The following is a 16,831-nucleotide window of genomic DNA, read 5'->3' on the forward strand; positions in this document are numbered from 1 at the left end:
TAACACAGATGCTGACAGTACGATAGTGAGTGCTCCTAACACTAACATAAGCCACACAAGTAGCTCATCTAATTTAGCTCCAGCTCCTAATTTGGCCCGTCCAACCACAGTTACTGCTGCCAAAGCTACACCTGACACTGACCTACAGCAAATGCTTTCTAGCTCTGTTGAACTTGGTCAGAAAGTTATGCAGTGCATGACCACCCCCACTTCCTTCATCCCCTCATTACAGCCTCCCTCACAACCTAGTGGTGTCCACAGCAAATTTTTTTACTGAACAGTATCCACATGTAACACCTGATAGACTAGTCCCATTGTGAGATCTTTCATTGCTCCAGCGTAAAGAATTTAAGATTCAGGGTGGACCGATCAGTGATCAGGGCTCAGATATAAGCTACAACAACACAGACCAATGGAAGAAGTAATGCTGAGATAGTGAGAGGTACTTAATGTCATCAGATCTGGAAATTTGGAGGACATGTTAATGCACAAAGATGATTTAACTGCTGATGAACGTAAGGGTTTTCTACAATCCCACCTAGGGGGATGGAGTAATATGGAACTATTTCAAGAGCTTATGTGCACAAAGCAACTTGACAGAGAAACACCACAACAGTTTTTGTACCACGTGATAGGGCTCAAGCAAAGGATCTTGTTTTCTTCAGAACACACTGACCCAGATGTAAAATACAGTGCAAGCTTGGTTCAGAATATTTTTCTAATCACTGTTTACCAGAGTCTTGGACATAAGCATGAAGATATTCGTCGGGAGCTTGCTCTTTTATGTCTGTTTCTCTGCCATAGGCTCTTTTAGCATATGGCTCTGTTTGGTTTGGTCCCTTGTCTCTGCCTTAGCTCCGCCCTCTCATTAATGTTTCCACCTGCGCCTCCTTTGTTGCCCTGCCCTCACGTTGTCTCTTACAGGTATGTGTGTGTGTGTGTGTGTGTGTGTGTGTGTGTGTGTGTGTGTGGTCGTGGTCCCTTGATTTCAGTGCTCCATTGTGTGATCTTGTGTGTAGATGTGTCTTAGTGGTTCATGTATGTCTACACCTGTTGGCGGTTTGTTCCTGTTTAAATACATTCTAGTTTGTTTCCAGTGTCCTGCTTTGGTTTTTGTTAATAAGTCATCCCTTCCGTGTACGTCCACCTCATCATCTCCCTACAACCGTGACTTATTTAATGTGAGTGTCCACAATTTACATCAGTGAACAAAAGTGCACTGTATTTACGCAGTGAGAGTACCACCTTTTTTTTTTTCAGTTGAAAATATTTACCTAGCACCTGATGGTGTGGCATGTGATGAAACTTCTTTTTTTTTGACACACACTTCCACATCAGTTTAGAGTTGTTCTAGGGATTGCTTTCACAACTGAGGAAGGGTCCTATGCTGCCTTAAAATTCTGACAAATTAAGGTATCTCAGTAGGCAGCGTATTTAAAGTGTCTTAGAATGAGGACAGCCACACACAGCCTGAAGCACACACACTATGACGTAAAATTCTCTGCATTTAGACAGCTCACTAGGGTTTGGGACAGACCCTTACTGTCGAACACCCTGCTCTGAAACACAGCAATGTGCTTCAGGCATCTTGACAAAACTACAGAGCCTAGATCACTTACATATGGCTAGCTAAAGTAGCCGAGTGTACACTCAGATCTGAATGGAATGGAATGGAAGGAACTTTTGCTAGCAAGCAACGAGGGCTGAACTGTCAGCTAGATGGATGAGACTGAACAACACGCATTGAGTGCTCTGATCTAGCAGCTCATTAAGGAGCTCCATTTCAACAGTATGAATATTTAATATCACAATTATAATGGACAAATCATTAAAACTTGTAGAGAGACAGATACCTTATTGATCCTGAAGTAAATGATTTATGACTACATTCCTGTTATAGCAATATGGTTAAAATATGCAGAACAACTCATATTAACTGCCATCATTTCAACCTTTCTACAATGATCACACACAAAATTAACAGCACTATTCACTTTTTTGCATATTTTGTGTCCATATAAATGATTTTTATAAAAACTTTCATCCGCATATGAACAAATATATGAATTCCCCATGCATGTGCACCCAGAAAACACATTAGTCAAACATTCACATGTATGTTACATGTCAAAATGCTTAAAAAGTTCACTTTTATATATGTCACATATGGTGCCCTATAATCTCACACAAGGCATATATCACAACCACTTAAAGACCACTTATGTGTTCAAATACGTTAAATCCATATAAAGGTCATACTCAAATACACTATATGATACATGTTCATTCATGTATTCTAGCCTTATTTATGGAAATCACCTACATGTCCAAATAATTAAAATTATTTCACATATAAATGTGGTTTGAATATATTACACATGTAGCTTTTGATTGTATATTTTGATGATGTTACAGCCACGTACGCTCAGATAAATGAACAATAAGTCACCCTTTGTCAATTTTGAGAATTGAAGACACTGCGACACCAACAGCTTTTATCCAGAATATTTTTAGGCAAGGTAAGGCAAGTTTATTTATAGAGCACCTTTCAAACAAAAGCAATTCAAAGTGCTTTAAAGAAAAAAGAAACAGTTAAATTAAAAGCCAGAATAAAATCATAAAAGTCCAATTAAATAATTACATAAAAACAGTAAAATGATTAAAACAATTTAAAATGATACAATAAAAGAAAATAACTGAAGTGTTGTTACAGAATAAATGTGCAGAGTGTTTTAAACTGAGCTGTAGCTGCTCAAACAGGAGTGTTTTAAGTCTTGATTTTAAAGTGTCTAAAGTCGGTGCTCTTCTAATATTCTCAGTCGACTGGTTCCACTTAAGAGCGGCGCCGGAGCTAAACGCTGCTTCTAGAGAGGACTAGAGAGACACAGAGATGATGATTAGAGATGATTAGAGATGATGAGAGAGACAGAGAGACAGAGAGATGATGATTAGAGATTAATGGAATTGGCGGATTCTCTCCCAGCTCTTAAGGCTGGTCAGATGCTGTTCTTTGAAGAAATAAAAATGCATTTAAAACTCTAGACAGTTTCTGGCAGAGATATTTCTTCATCACCCAGAACACCACAGGAAAAGCACAACATTGTCTGAAACGTCTTCAGACTGCGCCCTCTTGTGGGCATTTTGTTTAACGTCCTTTACCAATGTAAAGGATGCAGCATGTGGGCAGTGATGCATACATTGTTTGAAATATGTTCATATAACAACAGCATAAATAAGCCTTTAGTTTTACGTGTATGTGCTCCATCGTCTGAGTTTTTCTTTAGAAATTATACTTTTTTGTTACAGATATCACATGCGGAGTCCCTCAGGGATCCATCTTAGGTCCTATACTCTTTCTTCTGTACCTGCTTCCTTTTGGGTCCACCTGTCGAGCGTATAGCATTCTGTATCACTGCTATGTGCAGGTGACACACAGGTATATCTTCCACTTGAGCCAGGGGACAACACCTCACTGGAGTTTCTCACAAACTGTCTGAAAGACAACAGCTGCATGTCATTTAATGACAAATCAGACTCTGACATTGTTACCTTTGGAAACAAGACGTCTGCTAATATCATAGTCAGGTCTTTGGGATCTTTATCTGCAAATGCACATTCCTGTGTAAAGAATTTGGGTGTCTACTTTGACTACTTTGGTGGAATATCTCTTGTCAAATGCAGCTCCTTTGCCTTATCCACATCAGTATCTTTCTCTGCTCTTCTGTCTGAGTCTGAGTGAGTTATTCACAAACAGATCACACACGCTTCAGTCATCGTCTTATTTCACTCCTGTGTTGTTGTAGTGTGTAAGAGACAAGCCCCGTACTCCTCTGTCTCAGTCTTTTCCCCCAGTTTACAGGTAAAGAATCAGACCCCGCTGTCCTGACTCTTGGAGGATAACATCACCCTAAACTGTTCCTCTGGTTTGGATTAAAGTGTAATAAAGTAGTTCTCCTCGTCTGAAAGTGGGAGTAAAACTGATGTAATGCACTGGATGTTGAAAATAGTTTGCTGAATGACTGTCTAATTACTGTCTGGATGCAGTACTATTGATTTATTATCTGTGATGTGCACTATGTAGGGAGCATGGTGCTATTTGGGACACTGCATGAGCTCCTCCACTGACTGACACAGACGAACAGAGCTCTGTTGATGAAGGTGACGTGGATAAATGGGTCAGGGATCCACAATTTTTTCTTTAATGTGAGAATAAATGTGTCGACAGAAATAATAAACAAAAAAAATAAAAAGTTTTATTAGTGCAGTTTTGTTTGAGCAATGAGGAGGTCCCCAATATGGAGGCTACTCTACACTGTGACGTCAGCTGCAGCCCACTTGGGATATCATAGTGTCATATCATAGTGATTATCAATGTGTGCAATAATTCAGTATTGCAGTAATATATACAGTATATTTTATATTTATTATCACAGCCAATGCCACTTTACTGTATTTTTAAGAATGTAAATGTGTACATTGCAAATTTCTCTTTTGTTTTAAATTATTATTAGAGTGCTTATTATTTACATAAATGGTTGCAGCTGTAACAACAGCAACATCAATAAAGTATTTCTGAATCTGAATCTGAATAGCTAACAGAAGATTAATTGCTCCATCTTAAGAGCCCTTGCCTGGATTTTATTAATCATTCCATCTTAAAATGTATTATTCTGGACACTGTGGTCTGTATCAAATCACATCTTTCGGTTTGAAGGTAAGTTCCCATAGCATACTTCCACCTAGCAACACCCTGGCAACCACCCAGGATACCATAGTCAATAAACTAGCATCATGCTAGCAACCTACACCAGAGGAGAAACAATGAAGCTCCAGGGATTACAGAAAGAGAGAGAGAGAGGGAGAGAGAGGGAGAGAGAGAGAGAGAGAAAGAGTAAGCTGAAATATATTCAGAGCAAAAGGAGAGTGAGAAATATTCAGGACAGAGACAGAGGAGAAGAGAGAGAGGGGAGACTCAGATATTTATAAAGAGAGTGAGGGAGAGAGTAAAGAAGAGAAAATAATAAAAGAGAATTGAAATATATAGAAAGCAGAACTGATTGTACACACCCACTATTGCCCAGACCCATTCAAAGATCGATTTCTTGCTTCGCCACTGGGACAGTGAGAGAGAGAGAGGGGGGGGGGGGTTATGCTCATTGAGCATTACCTATTCAGCCATGGCCTGACCTTTGATCACTAGAAGAGGAAGAGGTGAAGGAAAACAAAACATCCATAGAATTCTCAAAACAGGACACAGGTCAAATTCTGTCCATTACACACAACAGTACACACTAAACACCACAGTACACACTAAACATTGTAATGCACACTAAAGTACACACTAAACGCTTCAGTACACAATAAATACACTAAACATCACAGTACAACTTAACACATTTAACACAGCAGTATACATTAAACACTACAGTGCACACTACACTACACATTAAACACTACAGTACGCAGTGTGTGCTATAGATTTTGAGTATGTACTGTTGTGTTTAGTGTGTGCTATAGTTTTTGAGTATGTACTGTAGTGTATATTGTGTTCTGTAGTATTTGAGTATGTACAGTAGTATTTAGTGTCTGCTGTAATTATTGAGTATGCACAGTAGTTTTTCCTGTGTGCTGTATTATTTGAGTGAGTACAGGAGTGTTTAGTGTGTGCTGTTTTGTATTAATGTACTGTAGTGTTTAGTGTCTGCTGTAGTTTTTGAGCATGCACAGTAGTGTTTAAGTACAGACAGTATTGTTTACTGTGTGCTGTAGTATTTGACTATGTCCTGTAGTGTTTAGTGTGTGCTGTAGTTTTTAAGTACAGACAGTAGTGTTTAGTGTGTCCTGTAGTTTTAAGTACAGACAGTAGTGTTTAGTGTGTGCTGTAGTATTTAAGTACAGACAGTAATGTTTACTGTGTGCTATAGTATTTGACTATGTCCTGTAGTGTTTAGTGTGTGCTGTAGTTTTTAAGTACAGACAGTAGTGTTTAGTGTGTGCTGTAGTTTTTAAGTACAGACAGTAGTGTTTAGTGTGCGCTGTAGTTTTTAAGTAGACAGTAGTGTTTAGTGTGTGCTGTAGTTTTTAAGTACAGACAGTAGTGTTTAGTGTGTGCTGTAGTTTTTAAGTAGACAGTAGTGTTTAGTATGTGCTGTAGTTTTTAAGTAGACAGTAGTGTTTAGTGTGTGCTGTAGTTTTTAAGTACAGACAGTAGTGTTTAGTGTGCGGTGTAGTTTTTAAGTAGACAGTAGTGTTTAGTGTGTGCTGTAGTTTTTAAGTACAGACAGTAGTGTTTAGTGTGTGCTGTAGTTTTTAAGTACAGACAGTAGTGTTTAGTGTGTGCTGTAGTTTTGAAGTACAGACAGTAGTGTTTAGTGTGTGCTGTAGTTTTTGAGTATGTACTGCAGTGTTTAGTGTGTGCTGTAGTTTTTGAGTACATACTGTAGTGTTTAGTGTGTACTATAGTGTCTAATGTCTAATGTAGATCCATACACTACCATACATATGAAACACTAAAGTACACACGGAACATTCCTGTACTCACTTAAACATTAAAGTACACATGGACCACTAAATTACACACAGAAAACTACTGTACTCACTTAAACACTAAAGTACACACGAAACACTAAAGTACAAACAGAAAACTACTGCACTCACTTAAACACTAAAGTACACACGAAACACTAAATTACACACAGAAAACTACTGTACTCACTCAAACACTAAAGTACACACGGAACATTACTGTACTCACTTAAACACTAAAGTACACACAGAAAACTACTGTACAAACGGAACATTACTGTACTCACTTAAACACTAAAGTACACACAAAAAACTAAAGTACAAACGGAACATTACTGTACTCACTCAAACACTAAAGTACACACGAAACACTAAATTACACACAGAAAACTACTGCACTCACTTAAACACTAAAGTACACACAAAACACTAAAGTACACAAAGAAAACTACTGTACTCACTTAAACACTAAAGTACACACAAAACACTAAAGTACAAACGGAACATTACTGTACTCACTCAAACACTAAAGTACACACGAAACACTAAATTACACACAGAAAACTACTGTACTCACTTAAACACTAAAGTACACACGAAACACTAAAGTACACACGGAACATTACTGTACTCACTCAAACACTAAAGTACACACGGAACACTAAATTACACACAGAAAACTACTGCACTCACTTAAACACTAAAGTACACACAAAACACTAAAGTACAAACGGAACATTACTGTACTCACTCAAACACTACAGTACACACGAACCACTACTGTACTCACTTAAACACTAAAGTACACACAAAACACTAAAGTACACACGGAACACTACTGTACACACGGAACACTACAGTACATAAATATTGTACATGCTTGATTACAGCTCTGGGACTAGGTTAAAGACAGTGTCTAGACTTTGTTTTAGCGTGTTATGTGTGTGTGTAGACCTCTATTGTTCTGGCTTATGCGTGTGTGTGTTCGGGGCACTTGTCAGGACAATATGTCCTCGCAAATCAAATGAAGCTCAGTAGTCATTATTTCAATGCATGTCCCCACAAGTATAGCAGAACCAACATGTGTGTGTGGGTGGGGCCGGTGCCACACGAGCCGGTACAGTGGCGGCAGTGTTGTAAATCCTGTTCTAGGTCTGTTGTGTTCGAGGCTGTGAGGACACACCTCTAGATTTACCTGCTGTTTCCTCATCCACCTGCTCAGTGCTGTGTCACTGTGCTGCAGGTCACTTCCTCATCAGCATGTTGTAGACTTCAGAAACAGGGCTGCAGAGCCATTTGGGACCACATTTAGACCACCTAAATAACACTAAATACTACATTAGGACCGTGTGGATCTTCTAAGGACCTCTATCACAAAGGTGAGTGTAAGGCAAGTGCTACATCTCCAAAGTGATTCTGTCACTCAGAATCTTGAACTCCGCTGGGCTGAGACATGCTCTTTGCTGTTTGAATGAAACCTTGAATCTCCAGGGTGCTGTGCTTTGGGTCTTTTAATCTCATTAGAAAACACCAGCTGTGTTTGACAGCAAAAGGCCCAGTAGAAACACTGTAAAATTGGATTAGATGTTAATGTACATGTACTATCTAAGATTTACTAACACTGAGAGAATGTGGAGAGTGTTTTTTGATAAGTGGCGATGTATGTTTATTATATATTACACACCAGAGAAATTGGTTATTGTAGCGCATATCTTATTTGGTACTTCAGAAAATATTAACACACTGTAAACAGCAGATAACTTGGAGATACAAGGTTGTATTTGGACAGAGATTTGGCCCTGATGTATACATTTTTTAATATGTATATTTATGTGATGAAGCGCTCATTTATTTAGTTTCACGTATTATGGATCATTCTCAGCGCTGCAGTGACACTGACGTGGTGGTGGTGTGTTAGTGTGTGTTGTGCTGGTGTAGAGTGGATCAGACACAGCAGTGCTGCTGGAGTTTTTAAACCCCTCAGTGTCTGAACTGAGAACAGTCCACCGACCAAAAACATCCAGCCGACAGCGTCCTGTGTCACTGATGAAGGACTAGAGGACGGGCGACACACACTGTGCAGCGACAGATGAGCTACTGTCTCTGACTCTACATCTACAAGGTGGACCAACGAGGGAGGAGTGTCTCACAGAGTGGACTCCAGCAGGGGTCTTTAAAATTATCGTGAACACATATTATGGCATGCTCAAGGAAGACTCAGCAGAACGCAGCATGTTTAAGCAGTAAGCAGTAAATCGATGGTTAAACACTCACAGTGCTTAAAAGCATTAGGGGGATGAATCCAGCTACACATATCCAGTGAGAAACTACCATCAGCGCTAGGAAACTGATTCACAGTGAACCACACAAAGTCTGAGTCTGAGCACACTACATCAGACTCAACATAAATACACTGACATTACAGGAGCAACTAATATCTGTTAAAATTTAACAACAAAGATCCGTAAACACAGCGATAACTGCAGCTTGCGTTCAGGGGGAGGGCCAGAAGTGCATGATGGGAGACGTCTGTGGCAAGGGTTGCCACAATAATTTCTTTATATGTTCAGTGGTGAGAAAGTGTTCAGCAGATCTGTGCCGGAGAAGCTACAGAGCATTATCTCTCATTACAGAGATTAATATTGACAAAAGAATGACATCAGCATTAACAAAGTCTAACTCAAACAAGCTCCTCGGTCAGAGCACTGAAGATCTGCTGGTGACCTCCTCAGAACACACGCACACACACACACAAACATGCTGATATATGAGTTCTGTGAGCACATTTATTTTTTAAAAGCTATTAATTACTTTACTATAATCACCATAGTTGGTCACAACTTCCTCCCATAATTTGTTCTTTTTACAGAGTCTAATAAACACAGTGGCACCACAGCTGAGATCAGAAAGATGGCGTTTAATTTTGCTGAAATATTTTTTTAAATATCAGAACTGTCTCCAGTGTGAGAGAGAGAACTCGTTCATCTTCTACTTCTCTTAATCCCTCCATGTTTGACCGTGATCTTGTGTCCGATCTGAATCCCTCCCTGAAACTTTCACTCAGCAAAGTGCGAGATTCTTATTCAGAAATGATCAAAACTACAGTGATACTGTAGTAAAGTAAAAGGTGAGTTTCCTTTTTGCAGTTTGTCGTGTGTAAAATGCCACACATTTATCTCTTTCCCAAAATACAAGGACCTACAAGTATTTTACCTTCATTCACTTCACGTTCTCCAGTGTTACATCAACACAATTAGAGTTCAGACGTATCAGTCCCTAACTCTCTCAGTGATAACTTGATTTAACACCGGTGAAGGCGCTGTGTCATAGTTTCATTGACACTGCTAATATAATTAAAATTCCACCGTGTTGGTCTTACACTGACTCTTTATTTAACATTTAAATGTCCATTTTCAAAAAAGATTCAGTCCTAAAAAAGCAACAATGTCATTAATCAAAACAATTTGTTTGATTATTTAATGGTTTTAATGGATAAACAGCCCTAATATACAGAAAGATTGATTGAAATAAATGTATATTTTTAAAGATGCCGAACTCTAACAGATTGGTTTGCTTCTCTAACATTGAATTAGTCGCATTAGTACGCAATTGGTTTTGCATAAATTCATATATTTTTAAAACAATGATTTGAAAAATCTGTAAACATCCTCTGGAATAAACACATTTACCGCACAGTTTTTATTAAGTTACTGAGTTTAACAACAAAAACATACATTTAAATTAAATAATAAAATGTGCTATAAATCTGACCTAGGCACAGATATATACTCTCCCTCAAACAGTAAGAGAGCAAGACTGTGTGTGTGTGTGTGTGTGCTTCTCGTGCCGTAACCTTTAAGCCAATCCTTTGTTGTTATTAAGTTAACCAAAGAAGGCAGTGACTGTGCTGAATGTGTGAGGACGAGGCGGGCGCTGCTCTAGACTCTAATTGCGTGGCTGCTGATGATGAAAGAGCCTGGAGAGTGCTGAGAGGTGACTGGTAGGACCGGGAGAACCAGATTTCTGAAACAGAACTGACCTGCTCCTGAAAGACAGCTAACTGCTCTCTCCCTTACTCAACACACCAAGCCCTGCCCACACCTGCTTAGTCCTGCCGACTTCCTCATCCACATGGTTAGCTCGGCCCACTTTTCCAAAACACACCTATCCCCACCCACTTCTCTCAAAAACTTTTCCCTGCCCAATTATCAAAAACAAAATGCTTAGCCCCGCCTCAAGCTATTATTATTATTATTATTATTATTACATTTTAGGGCCAAGGCATTGATACATTATTATTTATTATAATATTCAGACAGATGGACTGAGTGAGTTGTGAAAGAAGCTGTGAAATAAACAGAATAATATTTCATACGCTTACATCCACACGACATGACGAATATCCCTGTCAGTGCAGCCACCGACTACAAGACTTAAAAAAAGCATTTGATACAATTTATCATAACCTATTAATGAAATAAAATGAAGAGATATGGCATTAGAGGAGTAGCATATTCATGGCTCAAGAGTTATCTTTTCTAACAGATACCAATATGTACCAATAAATAACATAACATCAAAACTACTGAAGGTCACTTGTGGGGTCCCACAAGGTTCAGTGATAGGACCTAAATTATTTAGTAAAGTATCTAATTTGTTAAATGTTGTTTTATATTTATGGCTCTGGAAAAGTTTGGAACAGCTTCTGAATGCAGTGGAAAGGCAAGTTATCACTGAATAAAAAAAAGATAATATTTGGAACAGACAAAATTAGGTCAAAATTACGATCAATAATATGTACATCGAAAGACTGTCTGAAAACAAATTTCTGGGTGTGATAATTGATCATAAATTAGGTTGGAAACCATAAATCATATAAAAACAAAAATCTCTAAAATAATTACAGTATTATATCAAATTAAAAATGTTCTGAATGAGAAATCACTTTATATACTGTACTGTTCTTTCAACGTGTCATACATGACCTACTGTGTGGCGGTATGGGGAAACACAAAACCATAATTACATTTTCAAAAGCTTCCAAATAAATATAAGAATTGTAAATCAAAAGGATTATTATTAACCAACCAACAACCTATTTATTAATAATTCATGCTTGTTTTTAGAGTGATCAGGTTAACTTTAATTTCAAACAAAGAAAGATTTAAAGAGAGAAAATATGAACTCAGGAAAAGGTATTTTTACAAAACCACAAGACAAATATAAAAAATAGATGTATATCCATCAAGGGGGATAATTTGTGGAATATTTTTTTCCACTTTGCAGGTTTAAAAAATGTTCAAAAATAAGGTGGAAAACACTGATAAACAAAAAATAAATTGTAGAATGTTGATTTTCTTTCTGTGGTTGTTTTGTATCATCTAAATATGTAAATTATGTAAAAGTTAATGAGCTAAGTAAATAGGGTAGGCACAATAAGGTAATGCTTTAGCCTATACCTTTTCAGTTTTGACAGTCCATCCATCCATTATCTGTAACCGCTTATCCAATTTAGGGTCACGGGGGGTCCAGAGCCTACCTGGAATCATCGGGCGCAAGGCGGGAATACACCCTGGAGCGGACGCCAGTCCTTCACAGGGCAACACAGACACACACACATTCACTCACACACACTTTCGAGTCGCCAATCCACCTGCAACATGTGTTTTTGGACTGTGGGAGGAAACCGGAGCACCCGGAGGAAACCCACGCGGACATGGGGAGAACACACCAACTCCTCACAGACAGTCACCCGGAGCGGGAATCGAACCCACAACCTCCAGGCCCCTGGAGCTGTGTGACTGCGACACTTCCTGCTGCTCCACCGTGCCGCCCTGTTTTGACAGTCATCTATTTAAATAATAGTTGTTATCTTTATTGTTGTTTTTTACTGTATTTATTTTAAAAAACAAAATAAACACTAAATACTAAATCTGTACGATTTTACGACTTCAACAATACACTGCAGTGACATATTCTGACTTTTTTTGGAATTGCTCTGACTTATTTGTCAGAACTTTTCAGACTTTAATCTCAGGATAATAATAAAAAAATATACTGGAATTTTTCTGACTTTATTCTTGAAATATTATTCATTTATTCTTTCAATGCCATGGCCCTAAAACTCCATTATATATTACAGCTGGCAGTTGTAAAATATGTAAATATGTAAAATATAAAATATGTCAAGTGTTTCTATTCCTTTTTATTTATTTATGTTTATAGTTACACTGTAGCTTATTTGTACAATAAATAAAATGTAAAATATTGAATGTGCCATAAAATATTTACAGACGCCACATTTCAAATTTAAATTATTGTGATAAACAACACATGGTCCAACTAGGTGTTCCAACACTTTTTTAAAAAAGACATGATGTTCAGTTACACATGAATAAAAAAAAAACATATTAACATCATTAAATTAAAAGGCACCAGAGCAGCCCCCAATCTCATTAAGAACACCCCTCACCTCCCACTTTATTACAAACTTGCCTTGTACCTTTTATTTTGCAAATGTTGACTTCAGCTTTTTTCATTCCACCTTAAACAGCACAAGTGCTCAAGTATCAACATACTCAAATGTGTCTCCTGAGACAAAGACCTCAGTGATCTCACAAATGTCTCCTCTGGAAGTTTAGTGGAGATCTCAGTGAAATCACAAACTGCTCAGATTTGTCAGTGGAACTAAACCCTACTCTCTAATTCATCTCTTATTTATCTCTTTATGTATCTCCCATGTCTCATGTTTGTTTTTTGTTTTTTTGCCTCATTCTTTTTCTCATTAGGAATTTTAGGAGAATCTCCATTATTTCATTATTTTCTTGGGGAAGTCCTTATATGGGCACGAAACCACCACAAGGTAACACTATGTATATCTTGCATAACACTATAACACTTTTGTATAGGAACACAGACAGCAGATCTGGAACAGGAACAGCAGGAATCGTGGTCCCTTTAGTTTCAAAACATGACGGTCCTGGTCAAATGACCCTAATTGACCCTATTATTTCTTTCTCTCTCTTTAAGGCTGAGAGATGTTGCTGAAGACCCAGACCCGTCGAGTCCTGATCATCATTGTCCTGCTGCTGGGCATAGGGGTGGTCACCTACATTTACTACAAACCCTCATTGGAGTCAGAGACTTATCCTGGTGCTTTGTCCAAATCCAAAGTCGATGTGTGTACGGAGGACTGCCTGGAGGCAGTGAAGGAAAAGAATGACCAGATCTTAAAGGACTGCTTAGTTAATAACAGATTGTCCAAGCAAAAGGCAGAGGATAAAGTATCTAACCTGGAGACAAAAAATGAGAATCAGCGTGACTTTGAGGCAGAGATTCTGGTCCTGGTCTGGGTCTGGCCTTTTGGGGCTCCTTTCCCAGTGGACAACTGCGAACCTGTGTTTGGCATCAAGAATTGTCGCATCACAGACGACAGGAGTCAGTATGAGAAAGCTCACGCAGTCTTGTTCCACGTCCGAGACATCTATAATCAGATCCCTGTTCTTCAGAAACTGCCCAGGTTCCCTCTGCAAATGTGGGTTTGGATGAACAGCGAATCTCCAGATTTTTCACCTCGTCTCAATGGCGCAGACGACTTGTTCAACTTGACTTCAAACTACAGACGAGACTCTGACATCTGGACTCCCTATGGATGGGTTATGAAAGCTACTGAAGAAGAGAAGGCTGTCCAGATTCCCAAGAAAGACAAGCTTGTCTGCTGGATTGTCTCTCACTGGGACGATAACTTCCCAAGAGTGAAATACTTCAATGAGTTAAGCAAACACGTCCATGTGGATGGGTTCGGAAACCACTTCAATAAACGCATCAGCAATGAGGATTACTTCAATGTGATCAGGAGCTGTAAGTTCTACCTCTCCTTTGAGAACTCCATCTTCAGGGACTACATCTCTGAAAAGGTCTATAACCCACTGGTCCTGGGCACCGTCCCTGTGGTCATAGGACCTCCCAGAGCCAACTATGAAGAATTTATTCCCCGAAATGCCTTCATCCATATAAATGACTTCAAAACTCCTAAAGACCTGGCGGAACACCTCAAGCTGGCAGACCAGAACCAGGAAATTTATGAGAGTTACTTTGACTGGAGAAAAACATTTGTGGCGAAGCTCGGACGTCCCGAAGAACACGCCTGCCGCACCTGCGAATACATTCGCATGAACAGGAACTTCAGAGTTTTCAAAAATGTCAATAAGTGGTATTTTGAAGAATAAAATAAATGACATGAAGGGAGTAAATGTGGAGGACTTAGATAATAAATAATAAATAAGCACTATATGTGGTATAGTATACGGTTTACAACGATGTTCACAATTTTCTGAATAAAAACATAATTTATAAAGTTGCCTTTAATTTGTTTTTCCTAAATTTAGGACATTTCTTTTTGCATTTTTTCCCTCTGTTATGCTCTTTTAAGATCAGAGGTAAAATAAGCAAGTATATTAGTCTAGTAGTTTAAGTAAAAAATTTAACTTATGTGGTAAATATAGTTGATAAGATTTCAAGATTTGGATAAACATAACCAAACAGTAAACATAATTTTGGTCCTATATATTAGATCTGTGTTCATGAGAATCTTTGAGGAAAAATCTAAAACCTAACAATTCTTTAGCAAATTATCACCAGTTTCTAGGAAGTACATCTAAAACAAGTTTTTTATATCTTCCTGAAAAAAAAAATGTATAACAATATGCAAATATATAGAAAATATAGAGTTCCTCAGGGCTCTGTTCTATTCTATTGATATGATTTTTACAGCAGAGGTCAAAACTTAAAGAGCGACAGAAATTTCTTTCATTTTTAAAGTCACATAGTTATTTTCAACTCTCCTAACATGAACAGAAGGGATGCATTTGAAAAATATTTAACTTTTTTTTAAACATATTTTAACATTTTTATGACTTTAGCACAAAACTACATTAGCACTTGCTCAGGAAACTGTGCTGTTGAGCAAATTCTCAGTGAGAGTCTCCATATTGTCTTCTTATTGTGAATGACCAACATTTTTGGGGAATTGAAAGCGTTATTGAAATTGGGTACATTTCACATTCTAGAAATTATGATCTTGGAACAACCAGCTTCTCTTGCAATGACAAAGTTTTCCTCAGCTTGTACTTGAACAACAAGCTATCACATGGTTTCAGTCACGATAGATGTCTGGCAAAATGATTACAAGTATTGCCATGTAACCAGTGTTTGTCTGATAATTAAGGGAATTGCTTTTATTTTAATTGTAATAAAGTATATTTTAAATGATAAAATAACCTTTATCTACATTCGTTCTGTTTGTGTTTGGACAACTCGGGGATATCTAATATTGCTCTCTGCGGTGGGTGATTTTCTCAATGTGTGAGGTGTGTATATTGATGAAGGAGTGATTTTTTTTTGTCCAATTCTAAATGATTAAGCATAATTTCAGAGCAGTGACTAAACTTTTTCCCCTGTTATTTTCCTTCTTGTCAGGCCTAAGTGCACTGTGTATATTATAAAATGATTTTGATTATATTGATTTGTCTCTTGCAGTTCATGCTGAACACATTAACACCACGAAACACCAAGGCCACCCAACCAATGTGACTACTACTTATAATTTCAGTTTATAGAATAAGGGTGCCAACTAGGGACTTACACCCTAGGAAATAGGTTTACCTAACAACCCAAATTTGTATAAATAAACCATAAATGTAGGCAAGGTTTCCCCTACATGGGTAAGTTTGTATACAGAAAAAAGAGACTTGTGCTCCAATACAAATATCATGATTTACTGGGACAATTAAAGCAACAATACATTCAGATAAAGGATTTTTTATTGGACATTAAACATTTTATGAGAGACTCTGCAAATGCACTACTCCCAGGTATATGTAGGTAATTTGAAAAAAAATCAAATAAAGAAAAGAAAATATCTTTTAAGCTAATTACCACTCCAGGCTATGTGTGAGAGAAGGAAAATAAGAAACAAAGACCAAGACAAGGTAAACCACTATGAGTCAACCACCTGTTCCTCCTGTAGACCACAAAAAGATCACAACAAACTATATCTACACAAGGGGGCTGGGGGAGAAAATAATAAATTAGACAAACAGCCAGCACACACAAAATACAATAACCTGGGACCGTGTGGGCACTGCCAGGCTACTGAACAGACAGATACTTCTGAGCTACTGGAGAAGGGAAAGAGCTTCTTACATGAAATACAGTGAAATACAGTCATTTACAACCTCACCGCATTGAGAATAAGTTTGATCATGCTAGTTTATGGCCATCCCGGCCCAGACCATGCACTAATCCA

General features: G+C 38.0%; 1 protein-coding gene across 5 annotated transcripts; it reads left to right on the forward strand.

Moving 5' to 3' along the window:
• The first annotated feature begins 1,124 nt into the window (after nt 1–1,124).
• On the forward strand, nt 1,125–16,008 carry LOC136695239 (4-galactosyl-N-acetylglucosaminide 3-alpha-L-fucosyltransferase 9-like). Of its 5 annotated transcripts, none has more exons than XM_066669179.1 (3): nt 7,762–7,904; nt 13,314–13,387; nt 13,555–16,008. In XM_066669179.1, the coding sequence occupies exon 3, from the start codon at nt 13,563–13,565 to the stop codon at nt 14,751–14,753; it is 1,191 nt and encodes a 396-aa protein (XP_066525276.1). In that variant the 5' UTR covers nt 7,762–7,904; nt 13,314–13,387; nt 13,555–13,562; the 3' UTR covers nt 14,754–16,008. The 5 variants fall into 5 exon arrangements, with proteins under 5 accessions (XP_066525280.1, XP_066525276.1, XP_066525275.1 ...); XM_066669181.1 differs by lacking the exon at nt 7,762–7,904 and adding an exon at nt 9,473–9,652; XM_066669182.1 differs by lacking the exon at nt 7,762–7,904 and adding an exon at nt 10,455–10,659.
• Nucleotides 16,009–16,831: the final 823 nt, after the last annotated feature.

This window comes from Hoplias malabaricus, chromosome 4 (genome assembly GCF_029633855.1).
Source record: "Hoplias malabaricus isolate fHopMal1 chromosome 4, fHopMal1.hap1, whole genome shotgun sequence".
NCBI classification, from domain to species: Eukaryota; Metazoa; Chordata; class Actinopteri; order Characiformes; family Erythrinidae; genus Hoplias; species Hoplias malabaricus.

Bases quoted from the DNA above. Each gene is read 5' to 3' on its own strand.
- LOC136695239 (XM_066669183.1), top strand. From the start codon at position 13,563: ATGTTGCTGAAGACCCAGACCCGTCGAGTCCTGATCATCATTGTCCTG.